The sequence below is a fragment of the Stigmatopora argus genome, chromosome 9 (genome assembly GCF_051989625.1).
Source record: "Stigmatopora argus isolate UIUO_Sarg chromosome 9, RoL_Sarg_1.0, whole genome shotgun sequence".
In the NCBI taxonomy this organism is placed as follows: domain Eukaryota; kingdom Metazoa; phylum Chordata; class Actinopteri; order Syngnathiformes; family Syngnathidae; genus Stigmatopora; species Stigmatopora argus.
In genome coordinates, this window is record NC_135395.1 from 9,222,445 (window position 1) to 9,247,592 (window position 25,148).

The 25,148-nt window shown below is 37.8% G+C and overlaps 1 protein-coding gene across 8 annotated transcripts in view; it reads left to right on the plus strand.

The window, feature by feature from the left end:
• Positions 1 to 25,148, plus strand: part of diaph2 (diaphanous-related formin 2) — a 202,415-nt gene that overhangs the window by 49,714 nt on the left and 127,553 nt on the right. For all 8 annotated transcript variants that reach the window (XM_077608608.1, XM_077608614.1, XM_077608610.1 and 5 more), the window contains 8 exons: positions 6,177 to 6,316; positions 9,937 to 10,011; positions 10,088 to 10,157; positions 11,337 to 11,473; positions 13,081 to 13,189; positions 16,125 to 16,235; positions 17,665 to 17,777; positions 21,210 to 21,326. In XM_077608608.1, the coding sequence (XP_077464734.1) occupies positions 6,177 to 6,316; positions 9,937 to 10,011; positions 10,088 to 10,157; positions 11,337 to 11,473; positions 13,081 to 13,189; positions 16,125 to 16,235; positions 17,665 to 17,777; positions 21,210 to 21,326 (872 nt within the window). The remainder of the gene's footprint in view (positions 1 to 6,176; positions 6,317 to 9,936; positions 10,012 to 10,087; positions 10,158 to 11,336; positions 11,474 to 13,080; positions 13,190 to 16,124; positions 16,236 to 17,664; positions 17,778 to 21,209; positions 21,327 to 25,148) is intronic.

A 25,148-nucleotide genomic window follows, 5' to 3' on the forward strand; every position in this document is an offset into this window, starting at 1 on the left:
TGTGTCGTTTTCACATTAAAATATTTCCTTTTCTTCATCTCTAGTCAGTTGGCCCAAGTATTTCATTTTGTCACACTGCTACAAATAAACACATTTCTCCGCAGGAAGTGCGCTCTCAATTTTATTTACACTTCTTCCCCCTGCACTCTCTTACTTGACAGTGAGTTGCTTCTATCTTTTATAGGGAGTCATTGAAATTCAGCAGTGAGAGTAAGTACTCCAGAAGTGCTTCCTCACACAGCCCCCCATATGTACGTCCACAAAAACCTCATAATGTGTCATAGTGGCTCTTGCATTGTCTCATGTTGGACATTCACTTCGTAGTATTAGGCGCTAATGTCCGTTGTTTATAAAACGTCTTATATGCACACCTATATTTTTTACTATCACATTTTGTTGCAGTATCTTATGAGAGCCTCACTACAAATATTACGAGCGCTCCACTGGTCTTTCATTGAATTTCTTGACTCAATCATGATGGAAAACAATGCGGCAGAACGAGATAAATCTAATCTTATATTATTTCTGTCAAAACCTGACACCCGCTCTACCCACAATGCATCAGTTGTCTCTGTGCTCATTAATTCCTTTCAGTCAACAGTCCCGGGTTACAGCCCCACGCAGCCTTTACGTTGTGTTATCTCCACAATATACACAAAATGCAATCATTTTTTAATGCGCTTTCACACCTTGTCATATTCTTATAACATATCCTATATATACATTATAACATGCAGTAATAGAAACAAAGCAAAACAGTATTTACACTTCAGTGCAGATATAAAACATGGGGAATGATGTACTTTAACTTTGACAAAATTTGTTGTCGTGTGTAGTTTTAATCCACTGAAGTCACATTACTTGATCTAACAATTTTTAAAGTGTCCATTCAGCCTAGCATGCATGTTTTTGGGCTGTGGGAGGAAACCGGAGTACCCGGAGGAAACCCACGCAGGCCCGGAGAAAACATGCAAACTCCACACAGGTGGACGTGACCTGGATTTGAACCCACGACCCCAGAAGTGTGAGGCTGACGCGCTAACCACTCGCTCCACTGGGCCTCCCATGTTTATATATATTTTTAAATTATTTTCTTTTGGGTTATGACCTTGGCACTGGTCTAATTTGTGTAAAAATCCGAAATAATATCATATTCAAAGCCTTTATACTATACTTAACGTAAATTCCACTGGATTTAATATCTTGTGTAGGGTTGGGCAATGTCAATCATTATCTATATTTTACATACAATAAAACATATAATGGTATTCAAATTTACTAAGACATTTTTGAGTCAGTTTCAAACGGTGCTGCTTCTGCTACTGCATTGAAGGTCAACCAAGAGCGGGATTAAAACCAGAGAAGCGTGCTGACAAGGTCTATTGGTATGGCCTCTCCTTGGCCTCCTCATCTGGGTCGCAGCCAGTCGGGTTGGACATGTTTGTTGTGCTTTTTTCTTGTGTGTCTTTTGCCAGAAGCTTGAACTGTCTCGTGTGGGTCAGGGGGAAGTGGAATTGCGTACGGGAATTTCCCTTTGAGAGGGAACAGTTATTTAATCTATTTAAGATTTGACCTTGCAGCAGTGAATTATTCATAATCTTATGGTTTATTGCAAATCATCAAATGTCTCGACTATTTAGCATCACTCGTCTCTCTTATTAATGGTTTCAATGTGGTTGCAATACCATAAAATAATAAATACAAAGAAACTGAATACTTTAAGATACTTTTGGATTGGATTGGATTGGATAACTTTATTCATCCCGTATTCGGAAATTTCATTGTGACAGTAGCAAGAGGGTGATTTTAAAAATGATGCTATGCTGTACAATTCATCATGTTTATTTAAGATAATAATAGCAAGAGCTTTATATTAAAGTCTGTGATTGTTTCGTTGACAAATTGTTACCGTGAAGTGATGGTTCAAAAGTACAATTTTCATCAAAATAGAGCTTTCTATTTATAATGCCGTCTTTTACAAAGATAAATTGTCTTTTGTTTGGCTTTCAGGTTGTGGTTATGTGCGCTGAAAGGATACAGTTAAATGAAATTGCTTCAAAGTAGCCTTTTTTAAGATGCCAAGTAAATTGGGGACAAACACTTCTCGTCTCACATCAACAAAACATAAATTCAACATTCAGGTTTACACTTTGGAGATAGTAGGATTGTATTATAACAAATATAGAAGATGTATCCACCTGCCCATCTGGGATTGGTCTTTACGAGCAACTCATAGCACTTTTCCTCTTGAAATAAATTGTGACGGACATATCTAATATCTTTGTGCTTGTTGACACTCCTAGAATCGCACAATAAACACATTAAAAAAAGAAAAACACTTGCTTATAAAGTCTTCCGGGCATTGTTTCTAAGCTCAAGTCTCATTGTTTTCAATTGACTTTCCCCCCCTCCTTCCCACTCACTTGGCTGGTGGTGTCATGTAACACTACCAACCTGATTTTTTTTCTTCTAAATGTGGGTGACCTTAATTGCATTGGCATTATCAGTGGGCCTCCTTTAACACAGCAAAACACTGTCATTTATTTCAGTCTGCAAAACACTGAAAGAAAATTGAAAAGAGAACAAAGAAGTGCTGGTACATTTAGATAGACTACTGTCACCCAGGGTTCAAAAAACACCTCACTGTGGACATAGTCAGAAACTGTCTGCCAGATATGACAGGGTCTTGGAGGGAAAGAAAAAAAAACATGCAATGATTGGTGAAAGAAGGGCTTGGGTGCATGGTCTGTTGGGAAATCCCCCCACTGAGCTGGGAGCCATGTGCATTGGTGGCGAGATGAAATGCCTTATCTTCTGGTGGCAGGTCTCTGTCCTTTAAAGTAAGAAAGCTGGGGAAAAGTCATTGTCCAGCCAGCCACCATCTCAACTGATCCGTGTTCCCGCTGACCTTTTCCTACTGCTGCCACAAATGCCCAGCCAATTTAAGATGGGGCTAAATGTAAACATTGCTTATTTATTTAACATGGGCAGGCTAAGGCTACAACAATGTGAGGGAGCAATAGCTAAAATGGGATTATTGTAAGTATTGGAAATGGATTTTTGTTACCTATTTCATCATGATTTTATTATGTGTCACCCTCAATGGCACCCTGCCATAAATGAGCTCTCCAACCGAGTGAGTCAGATCCTGCAATTGGAAGGTGGCAAATGAAATGAGGGGATTGTCATCCTCATTAAAGCCCGCTCAATGGGATTAAACACCTTAAAATACTGTGCTGTTCTATTTATTTATTTTATTTGGAAAGATAAGTCAATACATGTTTTTTGTACTGTGCATGAACCTGGCAATCCACCAGTATACTGTAGTCAAATATGGATATGGAGTGGAGTGGCTACATCAGGGCAAGCATCATTGTCAGTTTTTAATATTCCTGTTATAAACACAGGGAATACTCCAATTCTATACTATGCACATAGAGCAGTTAAAGTTTTCTGCTTTACACCTTGCTGGTATCATTTAAAATAAACAAGTCGCCTCGCCCTCACTGACATTCAGAATTCTAAAATCCTCGCATCGGATTCAAGACCATAACATTTCATTACTGAATAATAACTAAACACATTGTGAGTAAATCACTGTTGTCGACAAATGGTGCAAGTGCATATTTTTCAAAGCGAGAGAATGTTAAGAATAGAAGAGGCAAAATCCCGCTGTAGCGGCTTCCAGACGAGACACATTGTCACCATCTGTTTTTTTCCCCCCAGCAAGCTGACAGAGAAGCTGAATAATGCATCGATCAGTCTGCCCAAATGTGCCGAGCACTGGGCACCGAGTGCGTCGCCAGCTTGTTATGGCCTCATTACAGGTGAAGATGACATGTTGAGGTGCAGTCCCTTTGGCGTTGTCTCTCTGCCCTGCCCTCCAGAGATAGCACTGCTCTCTGTCACGCCCTGTGCCATACACAAGGGAGACCTTTATGTGGGAGGATAGAATGTGCCTCAATCTTGCCCTAACCCAGCAAAATGAAATTGACAGCCTCCCTAAAGTAATCCCCCCCCCCACACTATTTTCTTTGGCAGGAAATACTGTTATCGACAAATAGGGGATTCAATAAGCGACAGGAGATGAGGCGCTCGGCTCTGGTCAAAAGGCAGGGTGGTTTGTGTATGTGCCCATTAGTTTAGAACTCAGACTCTCATAATGCTTTGTATATTGGTCCACATTGCATACTCTATTTGTGAGCCTCCATCTGACTGTTCTCACGTTACCTTTCTCTCATGGGTGTCTTTTGTTTAAAGCTTTGGATGACCGTTTTTCGTGAGCCTTCAGGGCACAACTCACTTTTTCCCAGTAGCCAGCATCCTTCCTCTACGATTGTATTTCTGCCGCCCGAGTGTCAGTGCTGATGTGGTCCCAGGACTCTTTTGTGGGACAGGGTCATGGTTTACTGTCTGTAGTTTGTTTCTGGAGGTCAGGCAGAAGCTGTGGTGAAGCAGATGAAAAAATAGGTTGTGAAAAAGTGATGGGAATTGTTTCCTTTTCAGTATCTTACGTGTTACTGCAAAAGTATGAATACAATTCTATTGGGTGTTGAGGCAATATATACACATATTTTCTCTATATGGGTGTAGTGGAAACAAGTATATATTTTTAATCTTAGCGTATTTAATGAATGAAGAGCTCATATATTGGATTTTTTGTAGTTGAAAGTTAGCCTTTTTTATTTATTTATTTTTTTGCTTGGAGTGTTTTACAGTTAATTTGGTAAACTGGACACAAAGGTGCCATAATGCAGTTTGTAGAACTTGCTGCATCACAGAAGAATTGCTTTTTAGGGCCAAATTGCGCTTTGCTCTTAACTGAAAGAAACAGTAAAGACAACAATTTATTGAACATCATACTTTTTGTGATGAAAACCTTTTAAAAATATGAAATTACCTTCACTCCAACTAATCTTTGATATGATATAAAAATGGAAAAACAATCTTTTCAAAAATGATCAATGCTTGTTGCACACGTGTATTAGCATTGCTAGTATGTTTTATCTTGCTTGCTTCAGTTAAAGCATTTTGCTCTACATGATAATAAAGAAACATCAATAAATATAATGATGAAATAGCTGTCTTATTCATGTGGTGGTCGGCTACCTGTCATCTTTAATTATTTTGAGGCAGCCAACGATAATTGCACTACACTTAATTAATTTTTCTATGATTTTACATTCTGTGGACAAAGTGCCTTGGACAACCATGAGCATTCCATTAACTATTACATTTTTATTTATTTTTATTTGTGTTCGTGTCCCGCTTTGTAGCCGTCGAGTCTGCCTCAATTCTTGAATTTAGTTTTTGTTTCTGAATAATATTCCTTGCATTATTATTTGTATCAAAACTTGTGTTTCATTGTGTTCATTTCTTTGTGGTATTCCTGCTATAAAGCTTTTTGAGCCAAGTTTTTTTTACAAATAAAAGAAATTGAGAGTCCCAAGGTGGAAAATAAGTGCTCTGACCTTTCCTTGCAGGGAGCCACCATGCTGCACATTTAGGTTCCTTTTTATTGATTTGGACCCCATAATGAGTGTACCTACTTTTTCTTCCTCTGCCTGGGTGACAACCAAGCCAGAAAACCTATTTGTCTGACAGTGCACCAGATATTTGGGGGTGTTTCTGACTAATTTACTGTGAATAGATGATGAAGTTGTCTTTTAAGGGCTGTATTTGACACATTGTATTCTGATCACACATGGTGAGCTACGGATATTGGCAGTAACATTGTGTTTGCAGTTTTTGAAACAAAACAAATCAAAGAGCAGCAGGGATATATCTTAAGCCCAAATAAATGAGCTATCTCACCACTTGTAAGTGCCTATTAGCACAGGTGCCTTTGTTGGGCAGTTTGGGGTTCAACAGAGTGCACATGATTTACAAAGCAGTCTTGTTCCAAGCATATCTAATGGGATTGTTTCTTTGTCTATGATACCTTGACTCAACCGCCTCCTGAATGTTACTTAAAATAGTCACTTAGTAGTAAAAACATTTTATTCGTGCAGCTTGTCTGAAGTTTCTTTTATAGCTATTGTTCAAAATTCCATTCTGAAAAACGAGGACGGTAGTAGTGTTTAAGATGACTAAATGCTGGGTAGCAGTGTGTTTGATTTGAGTTGTTGGGTTTGTTTTAAAGCATCATCATGTATGTTTTTATGTTTTGCTTCTAGGGAGGACTGAGGAACAGCAAGCATGAATCTACTCTCTCATCCCAGGAATATGTTCATGAGCTTCGTTCTGGAATCACAGAAGAAAAGCTTCTCAATTGCCTAGAGTCGCTCCGGGTTTCTCTCACAAGTAACCCTGTCAGGTGAGTTCATCATGCATGCTTATAATATTTTATCCCATTATTTGCAATGATTATAGGCAACCCTTGTAACTAAATATATCGAATGGGTCTCATGCCAACAATTTCCAACCTTACTTTCAATATATACTATTCTACTGTGATAACCTAATTAACCCCAACAAATGTCGGCAGCACAGTGAAGTGAAAACTCCAAGGCCTCTTGGAGTATTTAAGTTATTGTTCCCACTCGGAGAGGCTGGCTGCTGCTGAGTTGATACACTATATGTAAGAGTGAACTTTTCCTCTGGGTGTTTTCTAATGACCCGTGAGCGTGTAAGGGCATTGTGCTTCTAAAGGGCTCACCTCTTGTGGATAGCTCGGGCTGCGGCGTTCTTGAGGGACTCTGAAAGATTGGTTCTGATAAGACTATCCCCACAGGGTATTTGGTACTTGATACAACTACTTGAGATTGTGGCAATTGAAATCATATATATGTATGTATATATATATATATATATATATATATATATATATATATATATATATATATATATATATATATATATATATATATATATATATATATATATATATACATATATATATATATACATACATATACAGACATATACATATGCATATACATATGCATACACATATACATACATGTATACATATACACAAAGACTCAGTATGGCTGCCAGAAAAATGCCGTAGCAGTCAGCACGCCTGCCTCACAGTCATTAGGCGTGAATCTTGGCAGTCCTTGTATGGATTTTTTATGTTCTCCATGTGTTCGCGTGGGCTTTCTGAATACTCAGTCTTCCTCCCACATTCCAAAATCAACCGAGATATAGGTTAATCATAGTGGAGTCTGAATGCAAATGTTTTTTTTGTTTTTTTGGGGTTGTAACATACATCGCTGATCCTAACATATGAGTGGAAACCTGCTTCTTGAACATACTATTATAGATTTGAATAAGGCTTTCAGTCTTTTTGTCATAATATTTTAGTAATTGATTATTCTATTGATTATTTTGTCAGATTTTTTAATATGAAGTGTCCAAATGTCCACATCATAATATCTCATCTAGAAGTACACTGTAATTGGGTGCGTTTAATTCTAAGATAGAAGTAACATTCAAACAATTTCAAATTCATGTTGTCCACATGCAAAACTATTTCTTTAATCCTGGTTGAAATGAAGTCAGTTGAAAAGTATTGACAAATTACATAGCGTCCTGATCACCCAAACTACAAATTGTAGACATTTTAAGGCTTTGGAATTTCAAAGTAGAACTGGGTTTTAACATGGTTAAAAACTTTTTCTTTTTTCTTTTGGACAGCTTACTGTGACTTTTTCTTCTTGTTCCTTTGTGTTTGGGCAGCCTGCTAATTTGCTCCCACAGGCTTGTGTTTGTCTAATAGTTTAACTGGTGAGGCTGCACACCTGCTTAGTCGTGCAGGTGGCCGTGGGGCCATTTTGCTGAGGGCTTTATCTCGCAGGCTGTCCTGCACAGGTGTATGGCATGTGGAAAACACACAGCCTCCCACAGATGAAATCGCCTGGAGCGTCAGCTACCCACTGTTTTTAGTTTCTTCTCTTCTGCTGCCATGTCTGTCACTTGGTTTTCCCTCGACAATTAGCAAGCCTGTTATTCCTTTCTCCCTTTTCATTTACCATAGCCAATGCGATACTAGCTCTAAGTTCACATTAGACTACCTTTTTGTCTAATTGCACTAATAGCAAGGTACCCGTTGGCTGAAGATGACTGAAAAATGGTGGCAAACAAACACGCTTGCTAAACATGATGAAAAATGATGTTTGGAAAAAAGAAGAAACATTAACCTCAATACTATGTATTACAGATGGTTTCCACACCAAAGAATTAGCTAGTGTCTTATTTCCTACACTAACTATCTGAATGATTTGATGAAACCTGTTTGAATGTGAGAAAAACAAATCTTGACAATCTGGATTGTTACATGCTCGCTACATTAATCTGGTATTAATTGTTTAAACAATGATTAAATCAAAATCAAACGAACAAAGTTGGAACGTTATGTCTATGATTTGGAGATCAGGGTAAAATGACTGATTTTACACCTTATTCTACTACTCATCTAATACTAAAGGTGCCGCAGCATTGTCTCCATGAATTTACTGTTACTCCAACAGCTTATGCATTAAACCATATTCTTAGTCAGGATATAATATAGCAATGTGTGACATGCTAAATTGCTAAAGCAGACAGTGATGGTGCTTGGTTTCAAGCTACATCTCATAGTGCCATTTGCTGTTAAAACCCTCTGGAACTTAACGATTCAGTATTCCCGAAGGAGGACAATCGAAGGACTTGAATTGAAACATAATACAAAATAAAGAGAAGCTTCCCATAAGAAGGCTCCACTCCTACTTCTGATAAAATCACACTTAATAGGAAATATAGAACCGTTGAATGAAACTAACCAATCTACCGGCGCTTTATGTTTGTTCCATTGATACACTTTGATGTATAATATACTGTTTCACAGAACTGTATGATTTATTAGTGTTGAAATACAAATACTCAATGACGTGCAGTTAAGTAGCAATTTATCTAGACCTATGTGCGGCCGTGCATTCCCATGTTCGCTTCACAATTCTGAGATTGAAACCCTACTGGGTTTTCGCCTTCCTGAGTGGAGTTTGCCTACGTGGGTTTTCTCTGGGTACTCTAGTTCCCTTTAATTTCCTGAATATAAATCATATGCTGTTCTCTTGAATAGTTCCATTGTAACTTTCAGATTTGTGTGGGAGTGCGAGGGTTACAGCATGTGCTAATATAGTCACAAACCAAAATAATACTTTCACTTAACCAATCGCCTCTGGGAAGATCTCCCTCTTAATTGCAGGGATCTTGAGACTTGGCCAGTCAATACAAACGGCTTAAATACTACAGCCGTTAGTATTCAGAATGTTTGTCAAAAATATGGGATAAACTATTGACTCATACTTCTTTACATTGGGAAATTGTGCCACAAATTCTGTCTTTATCCACTGTCCGTGGTCCTGGAAACAAGCAATACTAATGGCATCATCTAGGTGTGACCACGCAGCCGACTTCCCGCACCTCCACCACTACAAGTACTCCCCCCGCTTGCCTTCTTGTACAAACAGGCTCATCTGCACTGAATCATTTACAGTCTCCTGATATTTTGCGGTTTATAGGCAATTATCTCTCACAACCCAGTATTGATTACAGGGTTTTCTTTCTTGCATTGCTCAATTTTGGACAGATGAACATGGTGGCTTTCAAGGCATGGCTGGATACAAACAGCTAGGTGATGGGAAGTCTAGTGAAGATGGATGCATGATCATTTGCTCCTAAATGGGTTTAGTTTAAACTCAAACTTTATTCAGTATCAGAGAGGCCATGGCTTGGTTTTGCGGCTGGGGTTGTGTGGGGAATTAAAACCCACTTCACAAATCCATTGATCAAAGTGTGTCAAACCCATGACATGAGATTGAATGACTGGTTCTCTTTAGGGTTGAACCAGTATTGTATGTTTGATCCACTCTCCCTATTAAAATGGCTTTTAGTGCATATATTGTGCGAATAATACTGAGTTGATCTTTTCTGGTGTTATTTTCTCTACAGTTGGGTTAATAACTTTGGTCATGAGGGTCTTGGTCTTCTTCTGGATGCCCTGGAGAAGCTTTTGGATAAGAAACAGTGAGTGTACTCCTTTAAAATGTTTTGTATTTGTTGACAAGAATACTTCTAATAGTTTCTCTGTTTTCTTTCCCAGGCAGGAAACCATTGATAAACGGAATCAGCATAAACTTATACAATGCTTGAAGGCGTTCATGAACAACAAGGTTTGTATGATTCAGATCAGTAAAACTTCCCAAACATGTTTTACAGCCATTTGAAACTATTTTATATCATTTCTGCAATAGGGATGGTCTTATATTATGGGGATCCATAATATAAGCATCCACTTGTCCATTTACTAGCTCCACAGGGTTGTCCGAAGTAGGATCACACATTAAACAGAGCGTCTGTGAACTGGCAGGCTGGTGGCTGTATGAATAATGATCTAAGATTAAGAGGAATTTTACAGCCATCCCCATCCGTGCTTACCATACAATGTGCATATTTTTTATGTGGCGCCCCCAGGTAGTCCATAATAATGCAAAATATCAGTTGAAATAACGTAAAGCAAACCAAAATTGCTTTAAAATTGTTCAGGTGGTCAGGTGGTCTTCCATTTCAACCACAATACTATTGAAATATATATTTTACTCGGTGGCCTGAATTTCTTTGGAGGACGAGGCTGTCTGAGATAACGGGTTATTATAGAAAAGCTAATTTTACCATTTTTTTCCCGAAGCTCTCGTATCAATTAATTATCCATTTTGGCAAGGCATTGCTCATTTCTCATGTAGAGACACACATTTCAAGGCTCACTGACCAATTGACATGCCTGTTCCTAATTCCCATCGGTGGTCACTCGACCCTTAAGTGTTGAAAGGATTAAAAAGGTTAAAGAAAAGAGTGTGTCCCGCGAGTTTGGTCATTAATTGAGTCAATTTATCATCCACCATATTTTTTCCTAATGATGAAGTTTATGTAGGTTATTCTATTACTTCTTTTATCCCAGTAGAAATTGTGCCCTAAATGAATTATAAATACTATTCTTCACATCAGTTCATCAATATTGACTAGTCAAAGTCATAATTTAGTCATTTCAAAATGTGTTAGGACACGTCTGTACAAATTTAAAGATTTTGAATTAACATTGACAGACCAGTCACATTTTTTGAATGAAATGAATGTATGTTTTAGTATGTTAAAATGGCTTGTTATAACTTAGCTTAATGTGTAGTAATATACATTCAGTGACTTAAGACAAGTTGTGCACACCCAAGTTGTTCTAACTTTTGAATGACGCTATACTTCAGGATTTTGTCTAGTTCTAGTTGACATCTTTGAAAGCTCAACTTAATTTACACCACTGGAAATTTCCCACCTCGTTGTTTTCACTCTCTTGACAGTATGGGCTGCAAAGGATCCTGGGAGATGAGCGCAGTCTGTTGTTACTGGCACGATCTGTCGACCCCAAACAGACGGGGATGATGACCGAGACTGTCAAGATCCTGTCGGCTTTCTGTATCATTGGTGAAGAAAACATGTAAGACCTGATCGCTCGTCCCATCTGACTTGATCGTTAATGAATTATTTCCCAAGATCATGTGACGTGAAACTTAGAAGTCAATGCCTCAGAATATTTTCTAGGTCAATGGTGCCTTCATGAAAGGGTTATATAATCTAATGAGACTCAGAGGAAACTCACATCCAAATAAAATATCTTCTTTAACAAGCTTTTTTCTTCTAGAAACAACACTCTATAGTCTGACATTGCCATGAACTTTTACGTTTATCCGACGCCATGGTGTTCATGGAAGAGAACAGGTTTTTCTTAGATTGGGCTCTTCTCTATTTGCATATCATGTCCTGTAAAAAAACGACTGGTTCACAAGAGTGAATCTACACCAAAAATAACCACAATAATAATTTATTTTACCCGATTTCAAAACAAGAAAGCATATCGTTACGTCAACAGTTAACCTAAAAATTTGTGACCTCACCATCCGGTTCTTCAAAGACGTACATACACAAAATTTACAAAACTTTTAACCTTAAAGAAAACAATATACAACTCTCTCCTTCTTAATAGTGTGGCATTTAAAGATATCAAGACTCAAGACCTTCAGATAAAAATGAAATGAATGTTTCTGCACAGCGTATGCCAGCATCTAGCTTCAACGGTCTCTCTGTTTAAAAACAAAATAAACAATAAATTGGAGAAACAATCATAATGTTTTTGAGGAACCATTTCATCACCTCTTCCAAAATTTACTCTGGCCCAATGGACCAATTCATTGTTTTTTTGGGGGGATTGTTTCTCAGAGCAGAATTCTGGGCAAATGCCATTAAGAGCTGTTTTTCATCCATGTTTGTTTACACTGTAAGTTGTTGCTTTCCCAAGGGTTTACTGTTGCTTTTAGTTGATTTAATACAGTCATGTAGTCAGTGATCTCTCAGTCATTAAATGTGCTGAAACCAGCTGTGAAATGTTCAAGTTTTTTTTTTTTAAATTGGAAATTATAATGAAAGTTGTTTGGCACGTTAGTGTAAAACATGCTTCTGTCAGTACTGCCACAGCAGCAGAAGGTTTCAAAATCATTATATTTGACAAACACATTTGAAGAAGATGCGGTCCATCTCTGCTGTGTTTACATGCTCTTGAGTGTTCCCGCGGCAATAAATTGGAGGCGGAATTTGGGATAAACAGCAAAATATCTGCCAATGCCTCCCAAGGTCTCCCACAGAGTTCCAAATTCTTGTAGAAAAATGGGGATGCTTTTTGCTCATCCTACTGTCTTGTACTCTGGTAGGCCGTCTCACCATCTAAGGGAGGCGGCTGCTTCATTTTGGACAAATGATGCAGTAGGCTTCCTTCTCTTTGTTTATCTTCTCAGTGTTGTGTGCCTCTGACATACCATGCCTTTTAAATTGCATCTAGAATAACTTTTTTATTATACTCGCAGTATTTTGGATGCTACATGATTGGTTTAGAAAAAGAACATAGCAGTAAAGGTGTTGCATGTAATTAAAAAAAGGGATCCCACTTAAATGGATGTTCTTTGACATAAAGGTTGTCAGCAAATGACGCATTAGTGAGATGATCCAAAGTGGTTTTTGACAGCCTTTTCCTGGTCATATGTTTTCTTCCAGCCTGGATAAGATTCTGGCAGCCATGACAATTGCAGCAGAGCGGAATAATAAAGAGAGATTCGCCCCAATTGTGGAAGGACTGGAGAATCATGATGCTCAGCAACTTCAGGTTAGCATTCCCATAAATACTGTATACTAAGGCTATACAATAGCTGCCTAATACACTTTTCCATCTGCAGTATTTCAAACTAAATTAACTCCAGTTCCAAACAGGCATCTTTTCCAATCCTAACCCAAAAGGACAACATTTTCACAAAGATGGCAAAGCAAAACAAGGATCTACAAACAAAAAACATCTTTCAAAACATTTTAAAGAATCGGTCATAATTAGAATCATGATTTAAAACTTTATATACATGGTTGGACACAAAAATATAAGACTTGATGTACTTCTGACTTCAATTAAATTTGAACCAGAAAATGTTTGAACGTCAGTCTTTGAATGTTCTTTTTTTAAGTATGTGAAATAATTGGCACGTTATGAGTATAGCACAGTTTAGTCTCTCCATTATATGATTTTTTCTGACATTTAAATGGCAGCAGGAACCTTGCACCATATTGATTCAGCAAATCAAGTTTGATTTTGTCATTAGGACACTGTTAAGGGGACGAATGAAAATGACAGCAGTGATGTCTTCAGTCTACTTCTCGAGCTAGCACACGACACCTTGAGCACATGATGAGATAGATATGATTGCTGGGTAATATTAAAGATGAGGCCGAGGGCTTTATCGGCAATGCTTCTTTAATTAAGACCACATACTTTCTTGAGCTTTCCTTCCTTTTATATTTTATGGTGCATCCCACTTTTTAAAATCCTTTCTCCTCTTCTTCCTTACTTTATGACTTTCTCTCACATCTTACAACTATTTCCGTTATTTTCCACTTTGTTCCTCACTCAAGGTCTCAGAGGACCTTTGTTTGAAACCATAACAAAAGATAGAACTCCTGTCATGTGTGTTACAAGTGTACACAAACAGAAGTAAAGAGGATGAACAGCACAAAAACAAAAAACAAAAATAACAGACCAACTCAATACATATTTCTTGATTTCCAAAGTGGGTAATTACTTATGGAATGACTGCATTTTAAAAATGGCACAGCTGGAGAGATCTTATAGCAAATTGCTGACCGCCACATTTTCCTTTAAAGTCCCACCATCAATTTTAATATTACTAATACTATTTTAAAACATTGAATAATAATTGGTTTCAGTTTTCAGCCTCAGTTTTGTCATATTCAATTCAAATTAAAAAAAAGAACAATTGAATCCAGGTATCTTTATCTCCCTTCAGGTCCTAAATCTCAAAATTAGATATGTTGTTGTTGTCTTGTCGATATCTTTAAGAATGACCGTTAAATATATATATATATATATATATATATATATATATATATATATATATATATATATATATATATATATATATATATATATATATATATATATATATATATATATATATATATATATATATATATATATATATATATATATATATATATATATATATATATATATATGTATATATATATATATATATATATATATATATATGTATATATATATATATATATATATATATATATGTATTAATGAATGTAATATCAGCTCTTTCATATTTTTCTAAAAGGTCCAAATGCAGATCTGTTTAATTGCAATGTGTTATAAAGATCCTTGTCATCAACACATATATTTCTCATCAAAAGTAGTTTTACTCTCAAACCATTTAAACTTTACTGTACTACTTATGGGCAAGGAATATTTGAGCCTGGATCTGTATGCTAGAGCAAGAAACAGAATATTTTATGAGCTCGCTTTCTTCGCTCACATGAACTCTGTGATGGTTTTATGGTTGAGCCTCTTTTATGTACGCATTCTCTGGTGTATTGGAGTAAGTGTAAAATTCCTGCACGCAAAGAGTAAGTAGTTTATTTGATCTTATTTATGGTGGTCCATTTTGCTGCAATCTCTATCCAAATGGGCTCATCCAAAAGGAATATATGGCTTTCATTTGCATTCATGCATGTCACCTGGGTGAAAAATACAGTGATTAATATATTTAAACAAGATAAATGTGAATTTACGTAACTATTTTTAAAGGCTGCAATGTACTGGCTGTCCAAATAGTTGACCAATGGTGATCAAATGCACACCTTCTTCTACTGCTACTAATTAGCTGGACTGAACTTTAATGATGATATATGAAACAGCTGCGTGTTCACAACAGCCACAACAAACATTTCCTGCAGAGCTAACACAGCATCTATAAAGCTAAAGTTAATGGGTCTACTACAAGAATTAAAGATCCAAAGCTGGTAAATACTTCCATTTTGCTATAAACAATTATGTGAGGATTAAATCTTTGGAGAGTATTTTTTTATGGTTAGCATTTAATAATATGGTATGCCACATAAGGGATCTTTTTTTTTCCTTCTGACGTGTGCTACTTAAAATACAATGTACCCAGCAAAGTGAAGTAAGGTGGTTTGAAACGTAACTTTTTCTTTTAAAATGCCAATTTCTGACATTGACTGACAGATTATAGCATTTAGATGGCCCATCTCATCAGCTAAGTGTATGCATTAGTTTTGACTATTTAACAGCATATCTAAGTCAATGGTTCAGGTCAAGGTTTTCCAAAGAGGACTTTCAGCATCCATGGGAATTCTTCAGCCCGCTATTGATTGGCTGTCTAAGGAAAACTGTCTTATCCGTGGTATTTTCCCTTAAAACACCTTACTGCTCATTAGAATTGATCAGTGAATTCCAAGTAACCCCTGCATACCAATACACACACTTTCTCCCCCAATAAATCCATTAATAATGCACATCCAAGCTGCAGACTTTTCACCTTTCCGTCTTCTCCTCGTTTCACTGTCCATCCACTCTTACTTTTGTTTTTCACTGACATTGATCAAATTAAGAGAACAGAAACACACAACACAACAAGTGTGGAACCCTAATCTGTCACCGTGACAATGGCGAGAAGAAACACATGTTCTTTGTTTTGTTGAAATTCGGTTTTTGTGTACTCCCCCAGGTTGCTTGCATGCAACTCATCAATGCGCTGGTTACCTCTCCGGAAGACCTGGACTTCCGAATACACCTGCGAAATGAGTTCCTAAGATGTGGCCTCAAAAAGATCCTGCCTGTGAGTTTTCAAAAAGTCATGTTTGCAGCTTTGCTATAGATGTCTTCACTTTATAACTCAAGATGGAGTTTTTGATTTGAAAGGAATCCTCATGATTTTTCATGACTACAGCACATCTGCTAGGGAGATTAGTGGAGTTGCAGACTAACAATGCATCAGTAAACTTTTGCCTGTTTACTCCTCAATAATTTAGTTCCGATTCCATTTATCTAAGGCTGCTCTGCTTTATTCCATGTTGTAATTTGCAGAATATTACATTTAAAAAAATAGCACAAAGCTTGACGTAAAAGTTTGAAAAGTTAACTTTCATGCAAATATTGAAGTTATATCATGCTTTTATCTAGTACACCATTTCAGTGGGCAAATATATACAGTATCAGTTTTCCACTGTGCCGTCATGACATAATAACAACATGAATTTAAAACAAAGGCAGTATATTAGCTATATACAGTAATGAGTTGATTTAAAAAAAATGTTTCAGGTTATGGCTCAAAAGTATAAGATAAAAAGGGCATTGCTTATTCACTGTATCTCCTTAAGCCATCAAGCCCTCACCCTGTGAACCAGCTCGGCTTCAGACAGATGGGCTTTAAAAACATGATGCCGGCTGGTGTACACCTGCAGAAATTAGGATACATTTGGCACTGTGTCCTGTTTTCAGCTCCGCCGCTGACATTTCAAACGAGAGCTCCCACAAGCCACTATGAATGGAACAGGTGTTAAAGATTTTGCAGTATTCACATGGTCAAAGGGTCGGTTATCTTACACATGGCCATTTTTCACAATTTGAGTTTTTTTGTTTTTACCCTATACTGTACATTTTTCAAACCTGTCATTTCTTAACGTTAACTCTATATATCTATTTTGGATTGGATAACTTTATTCATCCCGTATTCGGGAAATTTCATTTTCACAGTAGCAAGAGGGTGAGAATGCAGATACAGGAAAGGCATTTTAGACATAAATAGATAGGTAATAAGTAAGTTAATAAATAAATAAGTGTGTTGCTGAAATACATATATATATATATATATATATATATATATATATATATATATATATATATATATATATATATATATATATATATATATATATATATATATATCTTTGCACATTTTCAACACATCATCAAACATACTATACGATGAATTTAGGAAAAAAAACACTCAAAATTCACTTGTGCGTTATTTAAAATTAAATTTGCATTGTTGAATTGCAGTAAGATATGAGAAATCAAAGAACATGACATGGCCATTTGTCCTAAAAGGTCTTACTTATGTAATCTGATTAATCTGTTTGAAAACATGAACATAAGGTTTTGTTAAGTCCCTTCAGCATTTTTGAAACCACTAAACAACATTTTATGACAAAAACCAATGTGATGGTCATGGACATGCATTTACTAGTTCACCTTACTCATTCTAGGAGCTCAAAGAGACAGAGGAGCTTGATATCCAGCTCAAGGTGTTCAATGAGAATAAAGAAGAGGACTCCATTGAACTCTCTCATCGCTTGGATGACATCCGGGCCGAGATGGAATATCCTTTTTTCCTCCCAAACTGTCCTTTTGTCCCTCTGTGTGAATTACCTGAATGGCCGTTAATGCTAATGTAGCAGCAAGCGATGACTCAACGTGATGACATTGATTGACTGAATTTCCTCCGTGATTGCTTCATTAGACAGGGATTTGAGGCTCTAACAATATTAATCTCCCTCTCTGCAGCTGGGTAGGGTGGGCTCATGCTCCTCACTATCTACCCCCTCACGTTCTTTTTTTAAATTCTTCATGTTTGTTTTGTTCTTTAGGGTGTCTCGTGATTCTTCCTGACTGCTAGTCTCAAATCATAGACACACCGTCCAAATTTAAAATTCATACCAGACATTAAACTGGTTTAATTTTATAGTGAAATTGTGTGCTTTATAATGGTGGTCAATAGCAAGCACATAGTTCTGTTTTGAGGCCAGCCAATGGTAACTGCCACTATTGCAAGATTTTAAAACACTAAATTCTGTAGCTCTGTATTTACACATTTTAAGCAGGAAAGGCAGATTATAGCAGCACTGAAAAGCTTATACTTTTGTAATTCTGGCAGTAGCATGTAGAGCACATGTGTCAAAGTGGCGGCCCGGGGGCCAAATCTGGCCCGCTGCATCATTTTGTGTGGCCTGGGAAAGTAAATCATGAGTGCCGACTGAATGCAAATGAAGAGTATAGATGTGTATTAAATTTTCTGGTTTTCCCCCTTTTAAATCAATAATTGTAATTTTTTATCAATTTTTTCTGTGTTTTTAGTTCAAAAATAATTTTGTAAAATCTAAAAATACATTTAAAAAAAGCTAAAATAAACAGTGTTTTAGATCTATAAAAAAAAACTGAATATTCAGGGCTTTTAATCCAGTTGTTTTAATCCATTTATAAAAAAAAATCTAAATATTATATCTAAAATGGTCCGGCCCACATGAAATCGAGTTGACGTTAACGCGGCCCGCGAACCAACCCGAGTCTGACACCCTTGATGTAGAGTTTAATCTCATAGCTACAGTTGCACCCAAAATGTCTTTGCGACATCATTTAGTTAGGCTAAGCAGGGAGAATTTTGAAAACACCCCTTCCCGTGTCCTAAAAGTTTTCCACTCAAAATTATTAAGGTTTCTTCTGTTCTATTGCCCTCCTACATTCCTGCACAGGTATCTACCAGGAAGTTAATAAGAAGGCAATAATTCAATCTAGGCGCAGAAACTTCTTGGGCAAACCCTTTAATAATTCACTAATCTTCTCCGGGGCTATGTATGAATGAGTGGCACTGGGAGGCGTCATTCCAGACACCTGACATTGTTATGCAGATGTCCACAGCCTTTTTTCTCTCCTTGCAGCAAATCCCACACTTGTCCTGCTGACACAAAGCACCGCGGTGAGTGACACTTTGTGTTGACACACTCAGGTGAAACGTGTGTGTGTGTGTCTGTGTGTTAAAAAAAAGGGCGGCAGCACTTGGATTAATGATGTGCTTGAGCGGGTTCACAAATGAGATGGCCCAATGTTTGTTTCCCAGGACAATGTAGTGTATTGATCGCAGAGCTTCAGGGTATCATTCTAAATGCCTCGCCAGCCCCTTTTGCCTACACAATAAAACCAGCCCGGCGGTTCTTCTTACCTGAGTATGCCTCTTGTTTTTCCATGAATATTGACCCGCACAAACCTCACTCGTCCCTGCCTGACTCTGGTGCCGGTGCCAGGAGGTGACTGTGAAACATTCATAAATATTAATCAGCTGCGGAATGGTGATTGATTGACCCTACCACTGACTGGCCTACATCCCACTGCCACTAATGTTTATTCATGATTTGGCGGTAGAGAAGAGGGGTCATTGAATGGATTGGCATTCTACGTTGTGTCTATGTCTGCAGCTTAGTGATAGATAGAGCTGCTTGGATTCTTTCCAAGTCCTGCGCTCCTTCTTGTGTCCTCTCTAATGTTGCACTAGTGAGGCCATAATTGAATTTCACAGGGCTGCTAATTCTCCCTAGTGTCATGCTCTGATAATACAAGGTAGGGGGCATATACATTACTTGAGAGAATTATCTATTCCCGGGATTGATTAAAAAAATATTAATCAAAGACACATTGGAAAATAAATCGGAAAAAATGGGTCATTTAAATGATCCAACACAACTCGTTTAACTTGTATATATTACTGTATGGACATCAAGTGAGAGGTTGGACAACGTAGAAGACAGTTTTTATGGGCTGTAGTGATGCCAAAAAAACGGAATAAGCTAAGACACTACCACCTCTCAGCCTGAAAAAGCAATAGGAGGCCACCTAAAAGGCTTTGTCACAATTTTCTTTGTGGTTCTTTGGCTTCTAAAGGGTTCCCCTTTGTCTAGAATTCCATATATTTAAGTTAAAGAGAGTGAACGAGCATAATATGGGGTCTTTAAACTTTCAACAATAGTCATACTACATGGCCCGGAGCAGTTGTTACATCATAAAATGTCTTTTTTCTTATTTCAAAGCCATTTTCCTTCTCTTAAAACAGATGTGAGAATATTATGTGCCACTACATTTACTGTCAGGTCATTTCATCACTTTGTTCCTTGTAAATATTTTAGTTGCGATGGCAGATTTCCATCATGTTGTCAGTGTGCACATTTATAACATGATTGAAAAGCTGATTGTACTTTTCCCCCCACAAAATAGAATGACACCCCGTTGGCATAAACAACTACTTTACATAGGCTTCACATCATATTCAACATCACTGTTTAACTTGTTAAACGCTATTAGAAGTTTGATAAGAACAAATTAAATCTTTAAAAGCTCTTTTACATCTATTTAGTAACCTTGTCAATGGGTCAATATGCAAAAATCCCATGCAGAAAGTGATTGAGACATGACGGATCTGTTTAAGCTTTCCGAGCCAACAGTGCTCCCTCCAGGGGCGAGCCGACAGAAGACACATAATCAATACCCTTTGCAAATTTTATAACCTGAGTTTTGTATATTTTCTTTTCTTGGCTGAAGAGTGTCACTTTCAATGACAAAAGCGACTCTCAGCATAATTGTTGTTCTGCAAAGGTTTCACTTCTCCTTCCGTTATGCTTGCCTTAAATGTTGAATGTCTTTTTTTGTCTAATTAATTGTTTCTACTTTGAAAACAGAGTGACAGGTAAACCGGAGGGAGTTGTTTTATTCTCTTTTCCATACTTCCATCTCTCCTTTATGTTCGTTGTTATCAGGCTTTTCGGGTCTCTGGAGAGAACTGATAAGAGGAATCACATCTGTGTTTGCTTTCACTCCATGATGCCTGTCAGGAAGCGGAGGTGTGAAGAGAAAACGAGAATGCTTCAAACTGCTTCCATTTACTCGGCTGCTGAGCGTTTGAATGGTGTTTAAAACACGGTGTTATAAATATATTAATTAAGCATTGTACTCCTTGGTTTGTTTCCCTTAACTTTGCCCCCTCTACTGACATGAATGAGGTGTATCATCTCTTATCCAACATGGTGAAAGACACAGGGTCTGAGGCCTACTTCCTGTCTATCCTTCAGCACCTACTCCTCATCAGAAATGACTACTACATCCGGTAAGTTGCCTGATTTGGCGCAAAAACTTAAAACCTCAACAGACACTCTTACATCAGCAGTAATCTTATGACTCAACCCAATGAGGACATTTGTGTGACCTATGTCAAGATACAGACAATTCCTCATACTTCCTAATTTGATGTCCACCAAAGTAATACAGCAGCCTCATTTCCTCACTTCATTTTTCAATGACCCCCGTTGATATTCTATGTCCGTAAATCTTCCTTTGAATAGACTCTTTGCTGCAATAAATTGCCTACTTCAGTGTCCACTTCAGTGCCATTATGTAAATGGCTCTTCTCAAAGCGACACCTGTCATTTTGACAAGCCTTGCTAAAATATTCTACCTCTTCAAATAGTGACCTCCACTCTCGTGGACACCACACATTAATGAATAGACTGTGTTGGCGTACATTTAGGTAAACACATTTTACAACTGATTTTTCTGATAACTCTGCCATGATATCACATTTTAATGGCGGCACTGCCTTGTCCCAATTACTAGATAGCAGCAACTAAAAAAAAAACCTTTGAACTGAAATAGGCCCTTTTTATGACCTGCTAAGATATTGGATCATCTGAAATAGTGGATTTCACTCAAAAATACTTCACACCATAGTCAATTGCCTTCTTCCCTCTCTGCTAAAATAGAAAAAAAAACAACCTTCTTTTTTGGCGACCAAAAAAACCCCCTAGTAAATTCCATGCTGCTCATAATTTCCTAGTTTATTGCCCACTTTAATAAGTAAAACTGCTTGGTGATAGACACCTGCTTATTCCCTACTCAAATAGATGACCTACATAAAGATCACATTTTTTCACCCACTTATTTTTAATAAACATCATCATTGACGTTATTATCACACATCAATAAACCTCCTAGAAACACATGCAATTGCAAACTATTGCATTCTCTTACAGTGGTTTTTATGGATTTTAGTTTCACATATTCCTCCACCTTCAGAAGTTCCCACTTTCGCTAGTGCAAAGAAAAAAAATAGGTTTTATATTGCCACATGTTGCCAGTGCAGAACATGTAAAACCTAGTTATGGATACTAAAAAAGAAGTGCAAGGAAGGGTGGGTTGCAAAATGAAAATTTTAAATGTCGCTAAAACGTTTGAAGAGAAAACGTGTCAATCATCGGGCCGAATCGAGTGACATTGATGAATTCACTGCTGTGTCAGGCCTTTTTCGCAGACAGCAGACTTATAAAAAGAATGTCGGGGTGCGAGCAGATGATGAGAGGAGGGAGATGAATTTATCATAGACAAGTTGCTCTATAAATAATGCATCACTCATCTATGAGAAGGAAGCGAGGAAAATGGATTCATATTAAAAAGCTACAGCCACTTCTACCTCGCCGTTAGTGGCCGTATACCTCTCTCCAAGCAAGCAATAAGTCATTTGCAACAGTGATCTCTGAAAGAAATAATATGCTATAGCAAAGCTGTCATTTGGGTCTTGGTTTAGTTCGCTGAATGTTATATTTTTAACGTCAGAATATCATATTCAAATTCATTTTGATGTTACTCTCTAGTTTTGATTCTTATTTTCATCCTTGCATTGAATAAATGTCTACTGAAATGCTTACAACAGCACTTTTTTCCCTACACTTTACAGTCGACAGTAAATGTCGGGCTTTACAGGTGCCATATTGGTTTTGCTGTAGGATAAGCATGTTTTGGTTTTAATGGTCTACTGTAGGGGTCTCCAGGGCCGCTGTCGGTCCTGGTTTTTGTTCCAACCGATTCAGCACAAACAGTTTAACCAATGCGTTTTCTGCTAAAACAAGCAACACCTGCTTACAATCAACAGATTACACCAGATTTGTGAAAAAGTGTCATTTTGTTTGGTTGGATTGGAATTCTGCAGTCACTGTGGAATAGATTGGAATTTACTAATAGTCCCTTGTGATAAACAGTGGTGCAATCTACAGTAGGTTTTTATTGTTGTTATTTATTTTATTAGAGGTGTGACATTACAGGTACTCGGTCTTTTGGTCGCCCGGAAGGTTATTGATAATTACCATTTAAATCGTTGCTCAAATTCCCTGAATACAAACTGAATTATTATTTAGTCATACTTAATGCCCTATTAATTATTAGGCTAAAGAAAAGCTCCAAATTTCCCGTACTTTTATTGTGTTTTGTTGGAGAACTTGTTAAGACCCTGACTGACGTCCCTTCCTAAGGGGACAACTCATGGTCATACAAACTCTTATACACTCACACGTCCGCTCAGTGAAACTGCTCAGGGCCATTGTTGGCTTTTATTGATGCGTAGAACGTGTTGTTTTACCTTGTTTTGTCGCCGGTCTTTTGGTCGCCCGTTGTTTGGGTCCGGGCGACCAAAAGACCGGCGACCAAAAGACCGGCGACCAAATGACCGCACACGGACATTACAAGTACTATATTAATTGGGTCAGGGTGTCATTTAGACTAGATTATGCGAGCGAGTGCTGCTAGTTAGTAAATACGTGACAGATTGATTCTTAACTGAGGTATTGTATATGTGTTTGGCGACACTGTCTAAATTGGGCCAAAAGCATTGAAGTGTCGTGTCGACTGTCATTGATGTGAGCTGTTGCGCTTCCCTTGCGGGCTTGGTTTATTTTTGATAATTAATCTCACAGAGCAAGCCTAATGAATGGGAGCACATCAAACCCGCCCTGTAAATATAGAGCAGATGTGCTCTTTTGGAGCCCGACGATATGGGGATTATAGTGGATATGTGGAGCATTGCTGGATCAAGTGGCTGGGATGGCGCGCGGCGGCAATTGGAAGAAGTGAAGGTGCCAGAGTCAGAATAAATAAATAAAGAAATAAAGGAGGTGGGCAATGATGCAGTGGGACTTATATACACGCTTTCTTGGAACCCGGCGCTGCCCACCGGACGGGGGGCCTGACAGTTCTGGGTCACTCGCGCCGCTGCTGCGTCCGCTTGACGGTGGCAGAGGATGGAGGACGGCTGGAAAATAGGGCGACATATTGAGATAATACTGCGCAGTACATGGGTGACAGTCGTAAGCCGAGCGGCACCGCACTTAAGCCAAGCAAGGCGACGCTGGCAAGCTTCATCCAATCACGAGTGGGCGAAGCTGCCAGCTCAAGCATTAATGTCAGACATTCCATGCCTCTTTCATTTTGTATTTTCTTTTTTATAAGATCACCTTTCTGTTTATTTGCATTTTTCTTTGGCTCAGACTGTTGTGCTCCCACATTATAATCAGCAAAGTTAATTCTGTCTGTCTGACTCTCCTATTGTATTCACTTTCAATTCTTTATCAGGAAACTTTTAGCATGAGGTACTTCAAAATGGACTCCTGGGTCAAAGTCGAGCTTAGAAAATCATTATTTCTCAGTTAGGATCTCGTCTTAAATGGCAATCTATTTGCTAAATGTCACAAGCAATTAAAGTTGATAGTCTCACCACCAAAAAGGTCAGGTTTGCTGGCCCGTTCCCGCGTGCGGACTCAAACACGCAGCTGGATAGCCGTACTAACCACCATCTCGCTGACATGTTTTCTCGGTCATTGTGCTTTCAATTACACACGTTACACTGATTAGATTTACATATCTTTTTTAATGGTTGTTCTAATTGGCAAAGATGATTGCAAATTACGCGAAAGGGCTGACTGTCACCTTGAAATGGTCACACAAACACACCCTCAACCTCAGCGCACCCATTATCTGCTCATTTCATGACGGGAGTGAAGCAAGTGATCAAATTTAACAAGCCACTTTTTTTTCTCTCCCTTTTTTCCTCAACTTGGCATTTTGTGACCTCTAAATCGGATGGGGGACATATTTATGCTCAATT